At 45.8% G+C, this 18654-nt stretch overlaps 1 gene segment (V, D, J or C); it reads right to left on the minus strand.

Annotated features, from left to right (window-relative positions):
• Window positions 1-11253: 11253 nt before the first annotated feature.
• LOC101547647 (immunoglobulin heavy variable 1-69-like) lies at window positions 11254-13209 on the minus strand. The segment is given in 3 exon segments: window positions 11254-11275; window positions 12773-13085; window positions 13164-13209. Coding segments are annotated over 3 exon segments (381 nt in total).
• Window positions 13210-18654: the final 5445 nt, after the last annotated feature.

An 18654-nucleotide genomic window follows, 5' to 3' on the forward strand; every position in this document is an offset into this window, starting at 1 on the left:
CACAACTCACTACCGTTGTTGGGGTTTCCCCCCAAAAAGAAAAAGACAGTCCTATTGCCAAGGAGGCATTTGATAGTTCTCCACTGCTAAGAATATAGAGATATTAAGTCCCGCTGTTTGTTACATAACTTTTCTTTTTCCCCCTTGCCCCGCGCCACCGAGTTCACGCCTGTTTAGTAATCGCCATGCTGCCTGACAAGGGAAAAAAAACCGAAAACCGAAAAGGATGGTTATTTCCCGTCGTCAGCAGGTGTGGGGCTCTGGCTTAGTTGATAGACTAGTAGAGTGTCTGCAAGCAGTTTCTGGAACCGAAGGTCTTGCGCTGGTATCGGCTCCGGCTCGAGATTCCACCAGCGTCCCACTGCTCCATGTACATAATTTTTCCCTTTATATCCCATTCCCACGCCACCAGGTCTGTTTGGTTAATGGACATCACACTATAGTTGACGCCACGCCGCGTTTCTTCCCGAGAAAGAAGAAAATTTCTTCTCAGCCGGCGTGGGGATATAGCTTAGTTCAGTCTAGAGAGATGGCTACCACTTTGATTGCCTTCAATATTTCAGCAACAGACTTACTATTCTTGTTAGGATCTCCCACAAAAGTCCGACCCATTAAAATGGAACCATTACATATTGCTGATGCTAAGATGACATTAGGTCATCTTAGCCGCAATAGCGGCCGCGCGGTTTTGGGTTTCTGTATAAAGTCCAGGGAAAGTACAACCAGAAATAACATCACTACAAACTTTTACCCTTTTATGGTGCTCATAAGATGGAGAAACCTAGAGAGAGGCTCGGCGTCTCCATTTTGTGCTCAGAAAGCCGCGGCCCCTGCACTGTGCTCGGGAGGAAGGAGTTGAGAGAGAGAGGTTAAAGGAATTGGGGGATGCCCGGTTCCCACTGTTTCAGCCCGCCGCGGGGTCTCCGATCGCGTGCCGGAATTAGTTCAGTGGGCTGCTTGGAGTCCAAGGGCGCTTCCTTGGGCTCTTCCATCATGCTTGCTCCGAGGCAGGGTCCAAAGGGCGTAAACCTTGATTATTAAGACATGATCTTCACTGTCTCTTATTGTGTAATCACAAAAAAAATGATGAAGAAAATGATCCTCGGGTGGCTGCTGCTGCTGCTGGACACCTGTTTGCGTTTGGTAGCCTTGAGCCACCTCCCCGCCTCCCCACCTCCCCAGCGTCCCCCAACAGAGACACAGAGAGATGGGGAGATGGGGAGACTGGGTACCACAGTCAGATGGGGAAAATGGCCCGTTTAATTCAGGGTTGCTAGCATACTTATAGAACATCTGAAGTGGGGGTTGAGGTAAGCACAGGTATGATAGTCATTTACATAGATAAACATTTGGCAGAGGAAATTCTTTTAGGGAGATCAACTCAAGGAGACACACTGTCTCCCAGGGGCAACTGTATTGCTTTTATGTTTTCTTCTAATTTTATAAGTTATAAATACTACCAGTTGTATGGATAAACACAGCAAGAGACAAAGATCCCAACACTTAGTTCTCTGGGCTGAGAGCAAACAAGGCTTTAAACACTTGGTTGTCTGGGCTCTGAGTGCAAGCAAGGCTTTTACTGTAAATCCCAGACTAAGTCCTCAGGCCACTTCAGCTAGTCCTTCCCCAGGGGGGTCCTGTCTCTAAAGTTATAACAGTTTATATGAAAACCATGCATTTATGCTTTCTAGAATGTCCCATTTCGCTGCCGGGTAGTTTTGCCACTCACCCCGGGTGCATCCAAGTCCCACGGTGGGACCTCCCCTTTGGGGTGTCAGGAACTACAGAAACTGAAGCCTGAGTCAAGTAGTTATGATCAAGTAATTATGCCCAGGTGCAGATATATTTCAGAGTCAATCAACTCCCAAATATTAGGAGCATAGCAGTAATGGTCTTTATGTGTTTAACCAAAGAACATTATTCTATGGTAACATATAAAAAGGCTATAGGGGAAACAGAAAAGCAAGTAAAAATATACAGCACTTCAAATACAAAGCAGTATCAATACAAGTTCAGAATTATCAGAAAGTTTTGTTTTACAAGCAATCGAGATTAACATGGGGAACTGTGACAATGTGAGGTAAAATACAAGGGAAAGATTACAAATAAACTTTAACTAAATTAGGGATGCTAGCAAGGATAATATAAATTCCTCTAGGAGTAGGAAAGGAGACAATACACTGATAAAGCCTGAAATCTTTGCCATTGAATACTAGAATGGCCACATTGGGCTCTTTACATGTGTTCTTTGCTTAAAAACTTATTTTCCATGGAGTAGCATTTTATAGTTCTCTTTGTAGAGGTCCTTTACTTCTTTAGTTAAGCTGATTCCAAGGTATTTGATTTTCTGGGGCACGATTGTGAACGGGATTGCTTTTTTCATGTCCCTTTCCTCTGTCTCATTGTTTGCATATAGGAAGGCCATGGATTTTTGGGTATTGATTTTATAGCCGGTGACTTTACTGTACAGGCCAATTATTTCTAAGAGTTTCTTACTAGAGCTTTTAGGCTTCTCTAGGTATAGTATCATATCGTCTGCAAATAGTGAGAGCTTGATTTCTTCCTTTCCGATCTGAATCCCCTTAATATCTTTTTCTTGCCTGATGGCTATTGCTAATACTTCCAGTATTATATTAAAGAGAAGTGGTGAGAGTGGGCATCCTTGCCTAGTCCCCGATCTTAGAGGAAAGGCCCTTAGTTTTTCTCCATTGATGATAATGCTTGCCATAGGTTCGTGGTAGATGGCTTTGACTATCTTGAGGAAAGTTCCGCCAAAACCCATTTTGGTGAGAGTTTTTATCATGAATGGGTGTTGGTTCTTGTCAAATGCTTTCTCTGCATCTATTGATATGATCATATGGTTTTTATCTTTACTTTTGTTGATATGATGGATTATGTTGATTGATTTCCGAATGTTAAACCATCCTTGCATCCCCAGGATGAATTCCACTTGGTCATGGTGTATGATCTTTTTGATGAGTTGTTGTATTCTATTTGCTAGTATTTTGTTGAGGATCTTCGCATCGGTGTTCATCAAGGATATTGGTCTATAGTTTTCTTTGTTAGTGGTGTCTTTCTTTGCTTTTGGTATTAGGGAGATATGTGCCTTGTAGAAACTGTTCGGAAGGGTCCCTGTCTTTTCAATTTCCTGGAAAAGCTTGAGGAGAACTGGCAACAAGTCTTCTTAAAATGTTTGGAAGAATTCGCCAGTGAATCCGTCTGGACCTGGGCTTTTTTTGGGGGGGACTTTTGATTATGGTTTCGATTTCCTTGATATTTATGGGCCTATTCAGTATTTCAAATCTTCTTGGTTCAGTCTTGGGAGGTTGTAGAAATCAAGGATTTCGTCCATTCCTTTTAGGTTCTCTTGTTTCGTGGCATACAGACTTTCAAAGTAGTCTCTGAGATCTTTTGAATCTCCTTGGTTTCTGTTGTGATGTCCCCCTTTTCATTTCTGATTCGGTTTATTAGGGTTTTCTCTCTTTCTTTCTTTGTGAGTCTTGCTAGTGGTTTATCAATCTTATTTATTTTCTCGAAGAACCAGCTCTTTGTCTCATTGATCTTTCGGATTGTTTTTCGGGTTTCCATATCGTTAATTTCTGCTCTAAGTTTTATTATTTCTTTCCTTCGATCTGGTTTGGGTTCCTTTTGCTGGTCCTCTTCTAAGATCTTGAGCTGCGAAGTCGAGCTATCTATACAGGCCATTTCTTCCTTTCTGAGGAAAGCTTGCAGAGCTATAAAATTTCCCCTTAATACAGCTTTAGCTGCATCCCATAGGTTCTGGTAGCTTGTGTCTTCATTTTCATTTGTTTCAAGGTATTTTTTGATTTCTTCCTTGATTTCCTTCATGACCCACTCATTGTTCAATAGTGAGTTGTTTAATTTCCAAGTGTTTGATTTGGTTCTCCGTGTCTGTGCGTGATTAATTTCCATCTTCAGTGCATCATGGTCTGAGAAGATAGTTGACACAATTTCTATCTTCCCGATTCTATTAAGGTATAATTTGTGACCTAGAACGTGGTCTATTTTGGAAAATGATCCATGTGCGCTGGAAAAGAATGTGTATTCTTTCTTTTTGGGGTATATAGCCTTGTATAGGTCTATTAGCCCTGAATCTTCCTTTTCTTCCTTCAGAGCCATTGTTTCCTTGCTGAGTGTTGTTCTTGTCGATCCATCCAGAGGTGATAAAGCAGTGTTGAAGTCTCCTACTACTATCGTGTTGCTAGTTATGTCCTTAAATTCTGTTAGGAATTCTTTTAAGTATTTAGCTGGTCGTTCATTAGGTGTGTATACGTTTAATAGTGTGATTTCTTCCTGTTGTACATATCCTTTGATGAATAGGAAATGACCTTCGCTATCCCTTCTAATGTTTTTCAGCTTGAAATCTATGTTGTCGGATACTAATATGGCCAACCCCGCTTTTTTGAGGGAGCTGTTTGCTTGCAGGATTGTTTTCCATCCTTTGATTTTGAGTCTGTGTTTGTTCTGACTATTCAGATGTGTTTCTTGTAGGCAGCAGAAAGTTGGATTTAGTTCCGAATCCATTTTGCCACTCTGTGCCTCTTGATTGGTGCATTTAGACAGTTAACATTAAGAGAAATTATTGTCATTGGATTTTGTGCCATTTTTCTGTAGGGTTTGTTGTTCTTATAGGTCTTTTTCCTTGTCTTATAGTAGCCTTTTGAGTCCTTCTTTTAAATTTGGTCTTGAGTCTATGAAGTTCCTGAGCTGTGGTTTCTCCGTGAAATAGTGTATGGTTCCTTCAAGTTTAATTGAGAGTTTAGCCGGGTAAAGTATTCTTGGTGAGGCATTCATTTCATTGAGTTTTTTCACTATATCCCACCATTGTCTTCGGGCTTGGAAGGTTTCTTCTGATAGGTCTGCTGTGAATCTAAGGGGTGCTCCTTTGTATATGATCTCCTTCTTTGATCTTGCTGCTTGCAGTATTGTGTCTCTATCCCTAGCATCCATCATTCTGACTATGATATGCCTTGGGGATTTTTTATTTGGGTCCCTTTTAGCTGGTACCCTTCGGACTCCTTGGATCTGGATGTCCATATTTTCTAGCTCTGGGAATTTCTTAGCAATGATGTCTTTAATTGTGTTTTTTTCATTAAGATTGGTCCCCTGTGGTTCTGGTACTCCAATGATTCTTATGTTGTTTCTCTTGAGGTCATCCCCTAAGACTCTAATTCACTCTAGAGCCATTTTGAGGTCTTTTGCCATTATTTGTTGTTGCCTATATGCTTTCTGCAGCTCGTCTTCAAGATCGTTGATTCTTTCTTCGGCAGCAGTCATTCTACTGTTAAGGGCTCCTACTGAGTTTTTACTTCATCTACTGATTCTTTTAATTGTGTCACTTCTGTTCGTAGCTTTGAAATTTCTGCTCTCATTTCTGTTCGTAGCTTTGAAATTTCTGCTCTCATTTCTTCCTGGATTATCTTGGTGGATCGTTCCAATGCTGCATCCATGTCCTCCCTTAATTTATTGGATGTTCGCTCCATAGTTGCTTTGAGTTCTTCAACCATCTTCACGATTTCCTCTCTGAATTCTTTATCAGAGAGGAGACTATATTTCTGGGGAGTCATTGTTGGGGTTGCAGAGATCCTCCCTTCCATCTCTGCTGGTGGTGGGGATTTTCGCTGTTTCTTCATGTTGATATGGGTTTTACTATTAGGCGCTCTCCTTAGTTTGAGAGGGGTCTCAAGAGAAAGCGTGGGACTATGATCTTTTTACAAAGGACTCTATGTGCGGCTCAATGAGTTCATTAACAGTTTTTGTGAAATGAGGATAGGCTAGGTCAGTTGACTATTAACATATAGTGACTAAGATGACCAGGGTATTCTTCAGAGGGATAGATTCTATCGATTAAGGCCAGAGCACCATGCATTGAGTGGGAAAAATATCTTCGGCCGCGTGAGTGGCTGCCACTCCAGAAGGAGGCCACGCCCCCCTTTGAGGCCATGCCCTCTTACGTGTGGACACGCCCCTTACAACCTGATAGAGATGGGAGTGGTCAGACCCGCCCCAGGGAGACTGAGAGGCGCGAGTCGGACGGGGTCTGGGGTCTCCGGGCCGCGGGGGGATCCGAGCGCTCTTCGACAGGGGGGCAGGGTCCGAGAGGGAGAGTGTCAATCACCTGGTAGAGATGGGAGGGGTCAGGCCTTCGGCAGGGAGACTGAGAGGCGCGAGACGGACGGTGTCTGGGGTCTCCGGGGACCCAGGCCGTCCATTAAGAACGACTTAATGGTGCATTTCAAATGTCTAACAGGCATTTTGGAAGTTCACCAGAACAAAAGAGCTGCTCAGAGTCACCATTTGAGGGGAGGGAGGAATTTAGATTCTAAGCCTTAAATTTCATGGTCTTGATAAAGTTGTGTGGAGAGAGAGGTTAGTCGACAATGAAAAACGCCTTAAGAATCGTATCTGCAATTATCTCCATTAAACTCAGTATAAGGAGTTTAAGCAGATCATGGGCTGGTGAAGTTCACGAGATCGGGGTGCCAGAGAGAGACTGATTCTGCGGCCTTCCTCTCAGCTGCCCTGTGCATCTCTTCCTTCTGCTCATCTTCAGTTCAAAATTAGGGAAATAAGCCAGCATTTCTAAAACCAAAATCATTTTCTAACTTCTGTGACCAAGTTGATCACAGTAATCTCACTAAAGATGAAGTCATGAGACCCACTCCAGTAGGTGTTAGTCAGAAACCCAGGAGGAACCTGTGGGATCTTCCTGCACTGAGATGGAACCTGTGGGTTTGATGCTGTGTCCAGGGAAAGTCTCAGAATCAAGGAGAATTTGTACAGCACTAGGTTAGTGTGAGGATTGCTTGGTGGTTTGTGGAAAATTCTGCAGAGGAATAGGTGCCCATGATGGTTATAAGCTGGTACATGGCTTTCAGAGTTTAAAGTCTGATGGGGAAGAACTAGGAAGTTAGAGGGTCTCTTAGTTCCGAGGGCCATGATCCCTGAGGTGTATCTTTGCTCTCAAGGTCTGCTAGGTCTTCAATTATGAAAGTCCCTGCCTCACGACTATTGAAATAATTGTGTGAAAGCTCTGATCTCTTCACCCCGCCTTCTCCTACAGAAGTACTGGGAGCACAGTACTCACACTGATGTATCTGTGAATTCCTAAATCAGAGTATTTTATAGATGAGGTCCACGTAGGAGGGTGAGGCCAGGCCATGACAACAGACAATCCCCACCCTGCCCCTCTTTGACTTCCACTCCAAGTTTTAGCTGGTCCAATGTGGGGTTGAGCTGAGAAAATTCAGGCCCAGAGAAGGTCCTGTAAGACTCTAGAATCTAGGAGAGCGAAATGGACCCTCTGCTCCTAAAGACTTTGATTCCAGGGGCCTAACCCATTTTGGCATCCCATCCAGAGCATCTTCTTACAGCAATGCACTGGGACTGCGAGCTGGGCTACAACTCCGAGCTGCCCGGGGATGGATCTTTCCTCTCCACCTTGTTTCTCTGCACGGAAAATGGCGGCGGCAGCAATATCCACGTGGTGACGTGGTGTGAGCCAACTTCTAAGACTCCTAACCTGGAGGTATATGGTTTTTACACTTTGGGGCTCCTAGGGAATCATGGGAAGTGGGTGTTACGCCATGCCCTCAGCCCAGATAAATCTGGAGCTGGTGAGTGCAAAATGGACCCTCTGCACCTAAAGACTTTGATTCCAGAGGCCTAACCCATTTTGGCATCCAAAGCAGCTTCTTACAGCAATGCACTGGGACTGTGAGCTGGGCTATGCAATTTCTGGCAGAATTTTCCCTGGACTTTATACAGAAATACAAAACCACGAGGCTGCGGCAGCAGCTGCGCAACGTGACATCTCTTAATTGTCAGCAATGTGAAATGGTTCCTTTTTAGCAGTTCTGACTTTGGGGAAAAACTCCACACAATAACTGAGTTTTTTTGTTGAAATATTGAAGGTAATCAAAGTAACAGCTATTTCCCTAGACTGTGAAATAAGCAGTAGCCGCACGCTGGCCGAGAAAGAGAAAATATTCCTCTTTCCCAATTGTTTCCCATTTTTGAGGAGAAACTCCGTGTGGTATCCACTATCGTATGAGGCGCGGGAAGGGGGAGGAGGAGAAAAAAAAAGGAAAAGGGAAAAGGGAAAAAAAAGAGTTATGTACTTGGAGTAGTGGGACTATATATCTCTCTTCATTCTAAGCAATGGAAAACTAATTATCAAATGCTTCCTTGGTAGTAGGGCTGTCTTTCTTGGGGGGAAACTCCAACAACAATAGTGAGTTTTGTGTTGAAATATGGAATGTAATCAAGGTAAAGAGAAAATGAAGTGAAATTCATCAATTATGCAGTTGGGGACTGGGAGGCGGGGGCGGGAGGTATACTGGGGTTTTGGGTGGTGGAATATGGGCACTGGTGAAGGGATGGGTGTTTGAATATTGTATAACTGAAACATAAGCCTGAGAACTTTGTAACTTTCCACATGGTGATTCAATAAAAATTTAAAAAAAATTAATTAAATAAAAGACTCTAGAATCGATCGAGTTTCTACACAGCCCTGGACACAGAAAATAATTGGGGCCAGAGAACCCCATGGTGGGGTGTGAGATTCTCCCAGTGTCTCAGACTTCCTGTGACCCTGAGAAGCACCGTGAAGCCCCCTCTGAGCACATTCTCCAGAGCACTGAGCAATCTGACGTCTGAGCTCACGGCCTGCTGGGGATATGGATAAAGGAGATGACTGCATGGCTAGTTCATGGGACCTTTCAATCCAGAGCACAGGCCCCAGAGGCTGAACACACCCTGTAGAAGTCTTGTATCTGCTCTATGGCGCTCCTATTCTCCTGCGAGAATTTCCCCTGAGAAAGCCCTTGACAAAGCTTTGATCCAGTAAATAATACCCTCAGGTATGTTAAAGTCTAACCCAGATCAATTAAGATATTTGGGCTCCTGACTCAAGGATGTTCTTTACGTTTTGGTGTTTACTGATTCTAGCCAATAACTACTGAATGTGGAGGACGGTCAAGGCTCTTAGGCCATGAGGAAGTTACACCCTGACACTGTGATTTTTCTCTTTAATGCTTTTTCTCTATCTCTTTTTCTTTGACTCAAGATTTTTAAATCCCTGTTGCATTCTGCACACTTTGCACCGACAGAAGTAAATTGCTACAACTGAGACTCGGTAGGAAAGAACTCCATTACAATCAAATCAACGAGTTTATACATTTATCTTGTTCACATCAGGAAGAAATCAACTAGTAGAAAATCTGAGAAATGTTATATCACAAAATCAAAGTATTTCACAAAAAAATGATCCAAGGAGGAAAAGCATGCCAAGTGTCCCCACATCCTTCTCTTCTGTGTGCTTATGTATGACATGTTTTTCCTGAGGATGAAAGTATCCCCATACTTATTCTTCAACTGGCCATTCACATACTCCTCCATTTGTTCCAAGGCGATATTCATCTAACCATCCAGGCAACCCAGGACCCCTCAATAGGGGACTACTCCAGAACTTAATTTGAGTATGACTAATCGTCCAATGATTTGTTTTAGGGTAGAGAGAGCGTATGGGGAATATTGTCTGCCATAGAGGCAGGGGGAGGGTGGGAAAGGGGGGTTATACTCAGGATATTGGTGGTGGGGAATGTACACTACTGGAGGGATGGGTGTTTGATTATTGTGATATTGTAACCCAAACATGAAAGCTTCTATCTCATGGTGATTCAATAAAATTTAAAAAAATTAAAATTAAAAAAAAGAATTTCGTGGGTTTTTTATTGTTTCAACTAGCATGGTAAAATTTTCCCAGTCATCTTCCATATAATTTTGAACCTGAAAAATAGTGAATGTAGATATCAACAAGATACATTAGCTGATGATAAACAAACCTATCATAATTGCTGGCAAGTAAGTCTCTTTGATATATTACTCAGAGGAGAATTTAACTTTGATCCATGAATTTGATTACCATTATCAAAATTGTCATTGGAGTAATTAAGATGAGATAGTTCACTTATAGCAACATGACACCTGTATACCAAGACAATAATAATTCCGAGATATTTTTCGAACTTTGCAGAAATCTGTCCCAGCTGATTGTTTCTGGCATCAGTATGAGAGAGATTCCCTTCATGGTAGTCAGCACTCAACATTCCTCTCTGCCAATGACTGTGGGTCCTGTCTCTCTCCTGTCCTTACTGAGGTGGGTTACTACTGTGTGTCGTTATGGAAATTTCTGCACAGTTTTTTAGTTGCTGCAGACCAGTATTGTATTACATGACAAGATGTCTCCCAGGGAAGTATATCCCGTGTTCAGGAATAAGTAAAACTTTAAGATGATGAGGCCAGTGGTTGTTGCCTTGAGAAATTGGGAATTTCCCAGTGACATCTGAGATTGGCATCATGTACAGAGAAAGAAATGAGGGTAGACTGAGGCACTGCATTGTGGTAAGCAGCAGCTTAATATCCAGGGACCCACATGGGTGTCCGTTTGGGGCATAGACAGGAAAAGTGGATCAGGGACCATCACAGAAGTTTCTTTCCTGGACTTGACTCCCTGGGAACGTGCCTCTGCCTATCATAGATTGGTGTTGGCAAACATATTCTCGAAGCTGGCCCTCAATTAGGGCCTTTGCTTTCTTGATCTTCCTTGGCCTCTGATGGAGCAGATTTGTGCCTGTATTTGGAACAAAATTACATCAGGGTCGTCTAAGCGTCAGTGGGGCTGTGGCGGATAATGTTCCCCTTGGGGAGGGAACCCAGGATTCATCATGTGGGCTCTGAGCTCAGTCCCTGATTCATAAATTCTTAATTCACCACGATTAATGTAATTTGGGGGTACTTCAAAGGGAAGAATTAATATGTTGGGGCAACATAGTAAGAAAAACTCATACTACTTCTGCTGCCCCCAGGTGTCCAGGAAGACTGTGGGCAAACTCGCATGTGGCAGCCTTTCCCGTGACCTCAATCATGTCTGCATGGAGACTCCTTGGACACTACTGGGAGATGTGCGTATCTCCCCAAGTACCAATCATCTGTAGCACTGTAGCTCTGGCATCCTGTTCTTCATCGATTTGCTCGAGTGGGCACCAGGAACTCGCTAGGCTCCATTGTGAGACTGGTTGTTGCTGTTTTTGGCATATCGAATGGGCCACAAATAGCTTGCCAGGCTCTGCCATGCATGCGGGATACTCTCGGTAGCTTTTACCGGTCTCTCAGAGAGGGACGGAGGAATCAAACCCAGTTCGGTCGCGTGCAAGGCAAATGCCCTACCCACTATCCTGTCGCTCCAATCAATTATCACATTTCAATTTCTGTGTTTTATCAAACTCTTTACTCTACATTCTTTAAACTAGGCTAAGTTCACGGTTACTGTCCATGCATTTCTCCCTGGGTGTCTGTCCTCTCTACCAGCAGATACCAAATGAAATTGTTTTGTTAATTATTTTGCATCTCAAAAAACTTCCAAATCTGGCTCAATAAACGGTATTTATTTTCTAGAAATTTTATGGCAGGTGAATTAAGATGCCACCTCCTCTCAGCTGGAAATACTGAGTTCTGGCATTGCCAACAGGGTCCCCTGAACCTTGCTCAGGGACCAGCTTCTGCTGTGGCTCGGGGATCAGCCCCTCCACCCACATTCCCTGGTGTTTCTGCACTCTCCGAGTGAAGCATCCCCTCAGCAATGGCATGGCACCTCCAAGGTCAGGAGTCACAGGGACAGAGGGGGAGGCACGTAGGGTTCATTCTACTGCATCATGGTCACAGAAGAATGTCACAGCGAGGATTAGGACAGCAAAAGGATGAGGTCTCATTACAGAACGCCACGTGATCCTGGACTTCTAACTGTGACCATGACCGTGGTTTCACCTTCTCCATTCTCCATGTCCAGTGGAGGGATTCCAGCTTAGGGGTAAAGAAATACAAATATGCACACAGGGCAGGGCCCACAGCTTCTCAGAAGGGGTCTCCCAGCACCTGGATTCCATCTCAGAGAAAAGGATTTCCTTCTGCCCCACAGCAGGTGAATATCTGCATATTTGGATGCTGGGATGTTTTCTAGTTTTACACATTAGTCCCAGGAACGTCTGTTTTTTCAGGCACAAATCACAGGAAGGAGGTCAGGAAATGAGGTGTAGACAGGCACAGACACCGATGCACCTGGGTCATTCTTCCACCACAGCTGGTGTCCCGTGTCCCCGTGTCCTTACTGAGTGCCACCCACGTGTGTGATGCTGAGAAGTAGAAATGAAGCTCAGCATCGATTTCTCTCTATTTAGACCTAATAAAGAAAATGGTCTATTTGCCAAAAACAATGTAGAATAATCAAGGAATTTCCTGGGTCTTGAGCTTTTGTCCCAAACCTGCAATGGTCCCAGCACACACTGACATGTGATAACATCTGTGCTAACTGTGAAACACTAGGAGCTCAGCCATACAGGAAACATGAGTGAGTGATTATCCTAGAGGAAACAATCCAAGAACTTGCAAAGCCCGCCAAATACTTACAAGTGGTTCTTCTGTGAGGGTCTGGGAAGTGCAAAATTCAACAGGAATAGATGAATGACTCCAGGTGTTCTGAGAATAGCCATCTTCCTCTTGGTTATTAATGAAGGACAGAGAGACATCCTGAGTCTTTCCCTAAATTGAAGCCTGACGCTGTGAGCCCTATTCTGTGTCTCAGACACTGACTCTCTGAGGAGGAAGTCAGGAGGATCAGCGGCCCTGTCACCTCCTCACCCAGCACAGCTGCCTCTCCCTCAGATTTCTGACACATTCAGGATGTGGTTGTCACACTGTGTCTCTCGCACAGTAATACACGGCCGTGTCCTCAGTGCTCAGCCTGCTCAGTTCCATGTAGGCTGTGTCCTTGGACTTGTCTGCAGTGAGTGTGAGTCTGCCCTGGAACTTCGGTGCGTAGTATGTACTACCACTATCAGGGTCTATCCTTCCCATCCACTCGAGCCCTTGTCCCGGGGCCTGCCGCACCCAGCTCATATAGTAGCTGGTGAAGGTGTATCCGGACGCCTTGCAGGAGATCTTCACTGATGTCCCAGGTTTTCCCACCTCAGCCCCTGACTGCACCAGCTGTACCTGTGAGTTCACACCTGTGGACAGCAGACAGGAGTGGGTGGACTCCACTTGACTGGCACTGTTCCCTCAGCCCAAGGAATGGGGACGCTTACCTGCAGCCACTGCCACCAGGAAGAGAATCCTCCAGGTCCAGTCCATGGTGGGGACCGTGCACTCAGGGGCTTCTGAAGGTGTGGTTGTGCCTGCTGTGTGAGGTTGTCAGGACACAGACACATCTGTATTTAACTCAGTGTCCCTCGTGTAATTTGCATATTCATGAGGAGGCAGAATTCATAATTAAAGGCCTGGTTCCACCTGAGAAGTGGCTGCTGGAAGCCACCGGATTCATCTTTAAAGGAAGAGAAGAGGTCCACGGTCTGATCCTTGTTTGTGGAGATGAGACCAGCCCTGTGCCAGGACTCTGTATGGACAGAGCTCCCCCTCCGGAGGGCCAAGCCCTTTCAGGACCTCCCGTCAGGGGTCCCACATCTGTATGGCCTGGAGACATCTGGACACACCTGGGCTCTGAGGTTATTTCTGGGTTCCTGTAACTCCCCAAGGGATACTACAGGGAGACTAAAAAGCCATCCTAATGCTCCAGTGGTTTCCATTGGAGATATTAAGAATTCCAGAAACACCACCTGCATACAGGATTTGCTGCGTTATTAATTAATAAATGTTCCTCCACAAAATGATAAGTAGCACTGTAGCACTATTGTCCCATTGTTTATCGATTTGCTCGACGTCTCCATTGTGAGACTTGTTACTGTTTTTGGCATATTGAATATGCCACAGGTACCTTGTCAGGCTCTGCCTTGGGGGCAAGATACTCTCAGTATTTTGCAGGGCTCTCCTAGAGGGACAGAGAAATCAAACCCGGGTTGGCCACGTGCAGGGTAAACGCCCTGCCAGCTTTGCTATTGCTCCAGTGTCTTATACTTATTTTAATTTTGGTTTTCTTTTCTTTTCTTTCTTTTTTTTTGAGTAAGAAAATTTCGTTATATTGAAGAAGGAAATCACGTTCCTGAGTAGATTTCTGCATCTCTGCACCCATATCTCCCATCTCTGCACCCTCTAGCCTAAAAATCTGTTCTCTTGGTGCTTGGCGCCCCCTGCAGCCCGGTCCCCACCATGCAGGGAGAGCCTCAGGGCTTTCAGGGGCTTTAACCTTTTGGTGTCTCTAATGCAGGATTCAATCCTGGGACTTCACTTCAGAAGCCTTGTTCACGAGTCATATTCTTTTATGGTCCTTTTCTTTTGGTTTTGAGCCACACCTGGCAGTTGTGAGGACTTACTCCTGGCTCTGTGCTCAGGAATGGCTCAAGGACATGCATCGCAGGATAACGTGGGCAAATAAAGTAGTTATATATATATATATATATATAATTAAATGCTGACACTGAGTGTTCTTTGCTGAGATTATGTAAAAGTGATACAATAAATACTTATTCACTCACATAATAATAGTAAAATCTATTAAACTAAAAGAGAATTTAAATCATTAAGACTTTATTATAAACATAAATATATTACATTTGTTAAATTATTAAATAGTTTTTCAAAAACCAAATATGAGTCTGACACAGCCGCCAACAAGTTTATTATATAACAGTATTTCTAGGACAAATATAAGTAATTAGAAATTAATAGCATATACAATTAATAAAGTTTTATAGCACATGGTTTGAACTCTCACTTTTTCTATGATACACAATAATATTATTTAAAGAAATTTACTTAGAGAAATGCAACGGGAGAGAAAGAGAGAGCCGTGTTCAGGAGAGCACATGGGCTTCTCCAAATGGGAAAATCCTTGAGTTCTGATTTCCGGTCAGACATGTTAGAAGTCTGGAAACATCTTTTCACTCAGGATATGTGAGAACCTGAACCAGCAAAACTTAGAGATTCACTTTCTGTCTCTCTGTGAATACTAGGAAAAGGGAGATGGAGAGAGAAACAAAATAGTATTATTCAAACAAATTTACTGAAAGATGCAAGAAAAGAGAGAGAGAGAGAGAGAGAGAGGGAGAGAGAGGGAGAGAGAGCAGTGGAGAGAGACAGAGACAGAGAGAGAGGGAAAACGATTGTGACAGGAAAGACAGTCCAAACACAGAAGCTGGTCATCATCACATGAGCCATCCTTCTCCTTTGTTGATCCCTAGGATCCTGTACCGGTTCTGTCTCTCTCCTTCTCCCACTCTCTCCCTCTCTCTCCCTCTGTCTCCTTCTCTCTCTCCCTCTCTCCCTCTCCCTCTCTCTCCCTCTCTCTTTCTCTCCCACTCTCCCTCTCTCTGACTTTCTCTCTCCCTCTCTCCCTGTCTCCCTCTCTCTCCTTCTCTCTCTTCCTCCCTCTATCGCTCTCTCTCTCTCTCTCTCCCCCCCCCCACCAGGAGGCGACTGGCCGACCCCCGCGGAGGCCCCTCCGGCCGTGTCCAGCCTGTGGGCAGCTGCTTCCGGCTCCTGCTGCTGGGGCCGAGGGTCGAGGGAGGGGCCTGGAGGGCCTGAGGGTCTCTGGGGACAGGCCGGATCCTCGGGGGTCGCCGACTTGGGTCTCCCCGTGGGTCACCCGAGGCCGGACCATCTCTTCGAGGGCAGGAGGCCCCTGGTCAGCACGTCCCTGTCCACCGTGTCTGTCTCTGACTGACCCGGCTGCTCCCCAGGCGCCCGCAGCCAAGCCACGTGTCTATCCCCTGAGTGTCCCTTAGGGACCCTGGCTGGGCTCAGGTCTGGGTGTGACTCAGTTTCTCTTCCCAGCGCTCCAAAGACCGCACGGCCTGTCTGCACAGAATTCTGACTTTCCGGGTTTTCTCTTAGTTCGGGGTCACCCGGCAGTGCTCGTGGTCACTCCGGGCTCTGCCCTCAGGACACTCCTGGGGCTCAGGGGCCGCTCTGGGTGCTGGGTGACAATCCGGGTTGACTGCGTGCAAGACGAGGGCCGACCGCTGTCCCCTCCCGCACCAGTTGGCTCTGACAGGGGTAACAGATTCCCTGTTATAGAGCCTCTCACGGTGGCCCCTGTCCAGGGTCTGTCCCAGGCACCTGCGAACCCAGGACGTTACTCCTCTCAGGCTGACCCACCTGCGCTGTCTCTGTGTCCACCACAGGCAGCAGGTTCCAGGACACTCGGGCCTCGGGAAGGACAGCAGAGTGGACGGGAGCACAGGACGGGACCCTTTCCTAGAGCTACACCCACAGACCAACGGGCGCTTCTTAACTCTGCGAAAACGTGTTTCCAGCCACCAACTTTAACTGAAGATTTTATTAACTCCTTCGCTTTACTTTCATGTCATTAAAACAGATATATATTTTTCCTCAGTAATTCTTGATTCATTTGCCCGGTGTTTCATGCCTTCATATGTAAATTAAATAAAATATATTATAATATTTTTATTGTGAATATTCTGGATTATAATTAGTAATTATTACAGATACTGAAAGAAACTAATTAGAAATTAATGAAAATCTAGATCATTTTGTCTTTTTTCATTATTAGACACTGGTAAAAAGGTGGGACTAAAATGTTTGTAAGGAATGAAGATAGTATTAAATTTCCTGCAACATGGATGGAACTGGAAGATATATTGTTAAAGGATGTTAGCCAGGGGCTGGAGCGATAGGACATTGGGTAGGGCGTTTGCCTTGCATGTAGCCTACCCAGGTTCGATTCCCAGTATCCCATATGGTTACCCCAGAACTTCCTGGAGTAATTCCTGAGTGCATGAGCCACAAGTAACCCCTGTGCATCACCAGGTGTGACCCAAAATGAAAAAAAAAGGGTGGGATGTTAGCCAAAGTAAGTACAGACATACGGTGATATTACATATAAGGCATTTATAGCAACTGGATGAGGAAATGCAACGGTGTAAATGGTGGACGCCTAGATCACCCTTGACACAGTGTTTAGGGAGGAGAAGGAAAGGAACAGAGTCAAGGGGGAGGGGAGAGGAGAGAGATGAGGAGCAAAGGGAGCAGGTGCTAGGGGGCTCAGGGACACGGGTGGTGTCAAGGAACGATGAGCTGATATCCCAGCCAGAGTCACAACACGGACCCCAGACCTGGGCATGTTGTCCCTCCCCTGCTCTGCCCCTGAGCAAAGAATCTTGTTCCTGTCTTCAGGGCACATGGAACCGTGTGTAGGGACAGTGGGGTCAGGTCCCAGGACAGGAGAGGGTCCCGTGTAGGTCTGGAGCAGGACAGACAACTGCAGTGGGGAACTGAGCTGCATCTCAATTGCAGGAGGGGAATGGGACGTGGTCAGCAGGCCCCGCAGAGGGTCAGCACACACCTGCCTGGAACTGGCCCCAGGGGAACGGAGCTGAAGCAGGGTCACCACCAGGAATAAGGAAACAAAATAGGCACTAGAGAGAAGCAAGGGGCCGGGGGCTGACAGGCTCGTGGACTGAGAATCCTACTCGCCCCTTCTCACTGCTCTACACCAATGGTCAGCAGAAGCACAGCGGCGGCAACTAGACATTCACCTGCTAACCTGCCCAGGGAAGCTGTTCCCTGTCAAAGCATCTCTGCACTGCAGGACTGAGGGACAGCGTCTCTAAAGTGGATTTATCTTAGGGGTGTTTCCTCTGGGAAAGAGGAGAGATAAAGCCTTTACAGGACTTCCACCCTCCTCAGCAGCTTTCTGCATTGGCGCTGGCTCACCTCCTAGAAAGTGCAGATTAGCCACATCTTGCCCTTGTCCTTAGTCCTCCTGACTTAACCCTTTGTTCCCCACACAGACCCCCACTTCCCTGGGGTGACTAACAACACTGGGAAACTGTGTCTCCAAGACTGTGACCGGTGGCTGAAAGCTGTGCTGGGCCTTGTGACTCCATGACTTGGGGCTCTGTACCCTGGGTTGGTGGGGGAGGCTATTGTATAGCCTTGTGTGGGGATGCTGAGCCCCAGGTATGATGGAAGCTGCTATCACATGCGTCTTGTCAAGGTGGCCTCTGAGTCAACACAGCTTCTCTCAAGCCCTAGATTGAGGCTCTTTGGGGTGGCAAGGGGGAAGTGTTGGGGTGCCATGTGCTGAGGTGGTTCCCCTGGCTTTCCCAGGTGATGGGGCAGTGATCTGACAGGGGAGCAAGGGCTGGGAAAGGCTCCAGTGGGGGTCTGCGGTCAATTCCACCCTGGTACTGCAGTGCGCAGGGAGTGTAGGGACAGACGCTGCTGGTGGACTGTGTGAGCCTTTGCCAGACTCTGGGGACGCTGTGTGCCCTGGTGTGAGTGGATGCAGCAGCCGGGATGTCGGCTCTGCAGGGGGCAGCTGTGGATGGCAGCTGTAGATGGAAAGTGTGGGCTACACGGGACTGACAGGGCCTTGTTGCTGGGAATCTCTTGGGGACACATTCTGTTCTAGTCCAGTAGAGAAATGTATTCATCTACCAATTTTTGTAACCTCCCAATTGTTCCGTTGCCCTGTTCCCCTCCCCAGCAAGGTACTGGTTCTTTGGGACCTTCTGGTCTTTCTGGTCAGCTCTATGATTTATTACCTACTCACCTCTGCCCAGATCTTAGACAGGCCACTCAGAGCTCTCACCTGTGGCTGACTCCCTAGTTAATTGGGGTAGGCTACCTGCTCACGTTTCTAACATTTTGGAATTTTGC

This window comes from Sorex araneus, chromosome X, assembly GCF_027595985.1.
Source record: "Sorex araneus isolate mSorAra2 chromosome X, mSorAra2.pri, whole genome shotgun sequence".
In the NCBI taxonomy this organism is placed as follows: domain Eukaryota; kingdom Metazoa; phylum Chordata; class Mammalia; order Eulipotyphla; family Soricidae; genus Sorex; species Sorex araneus.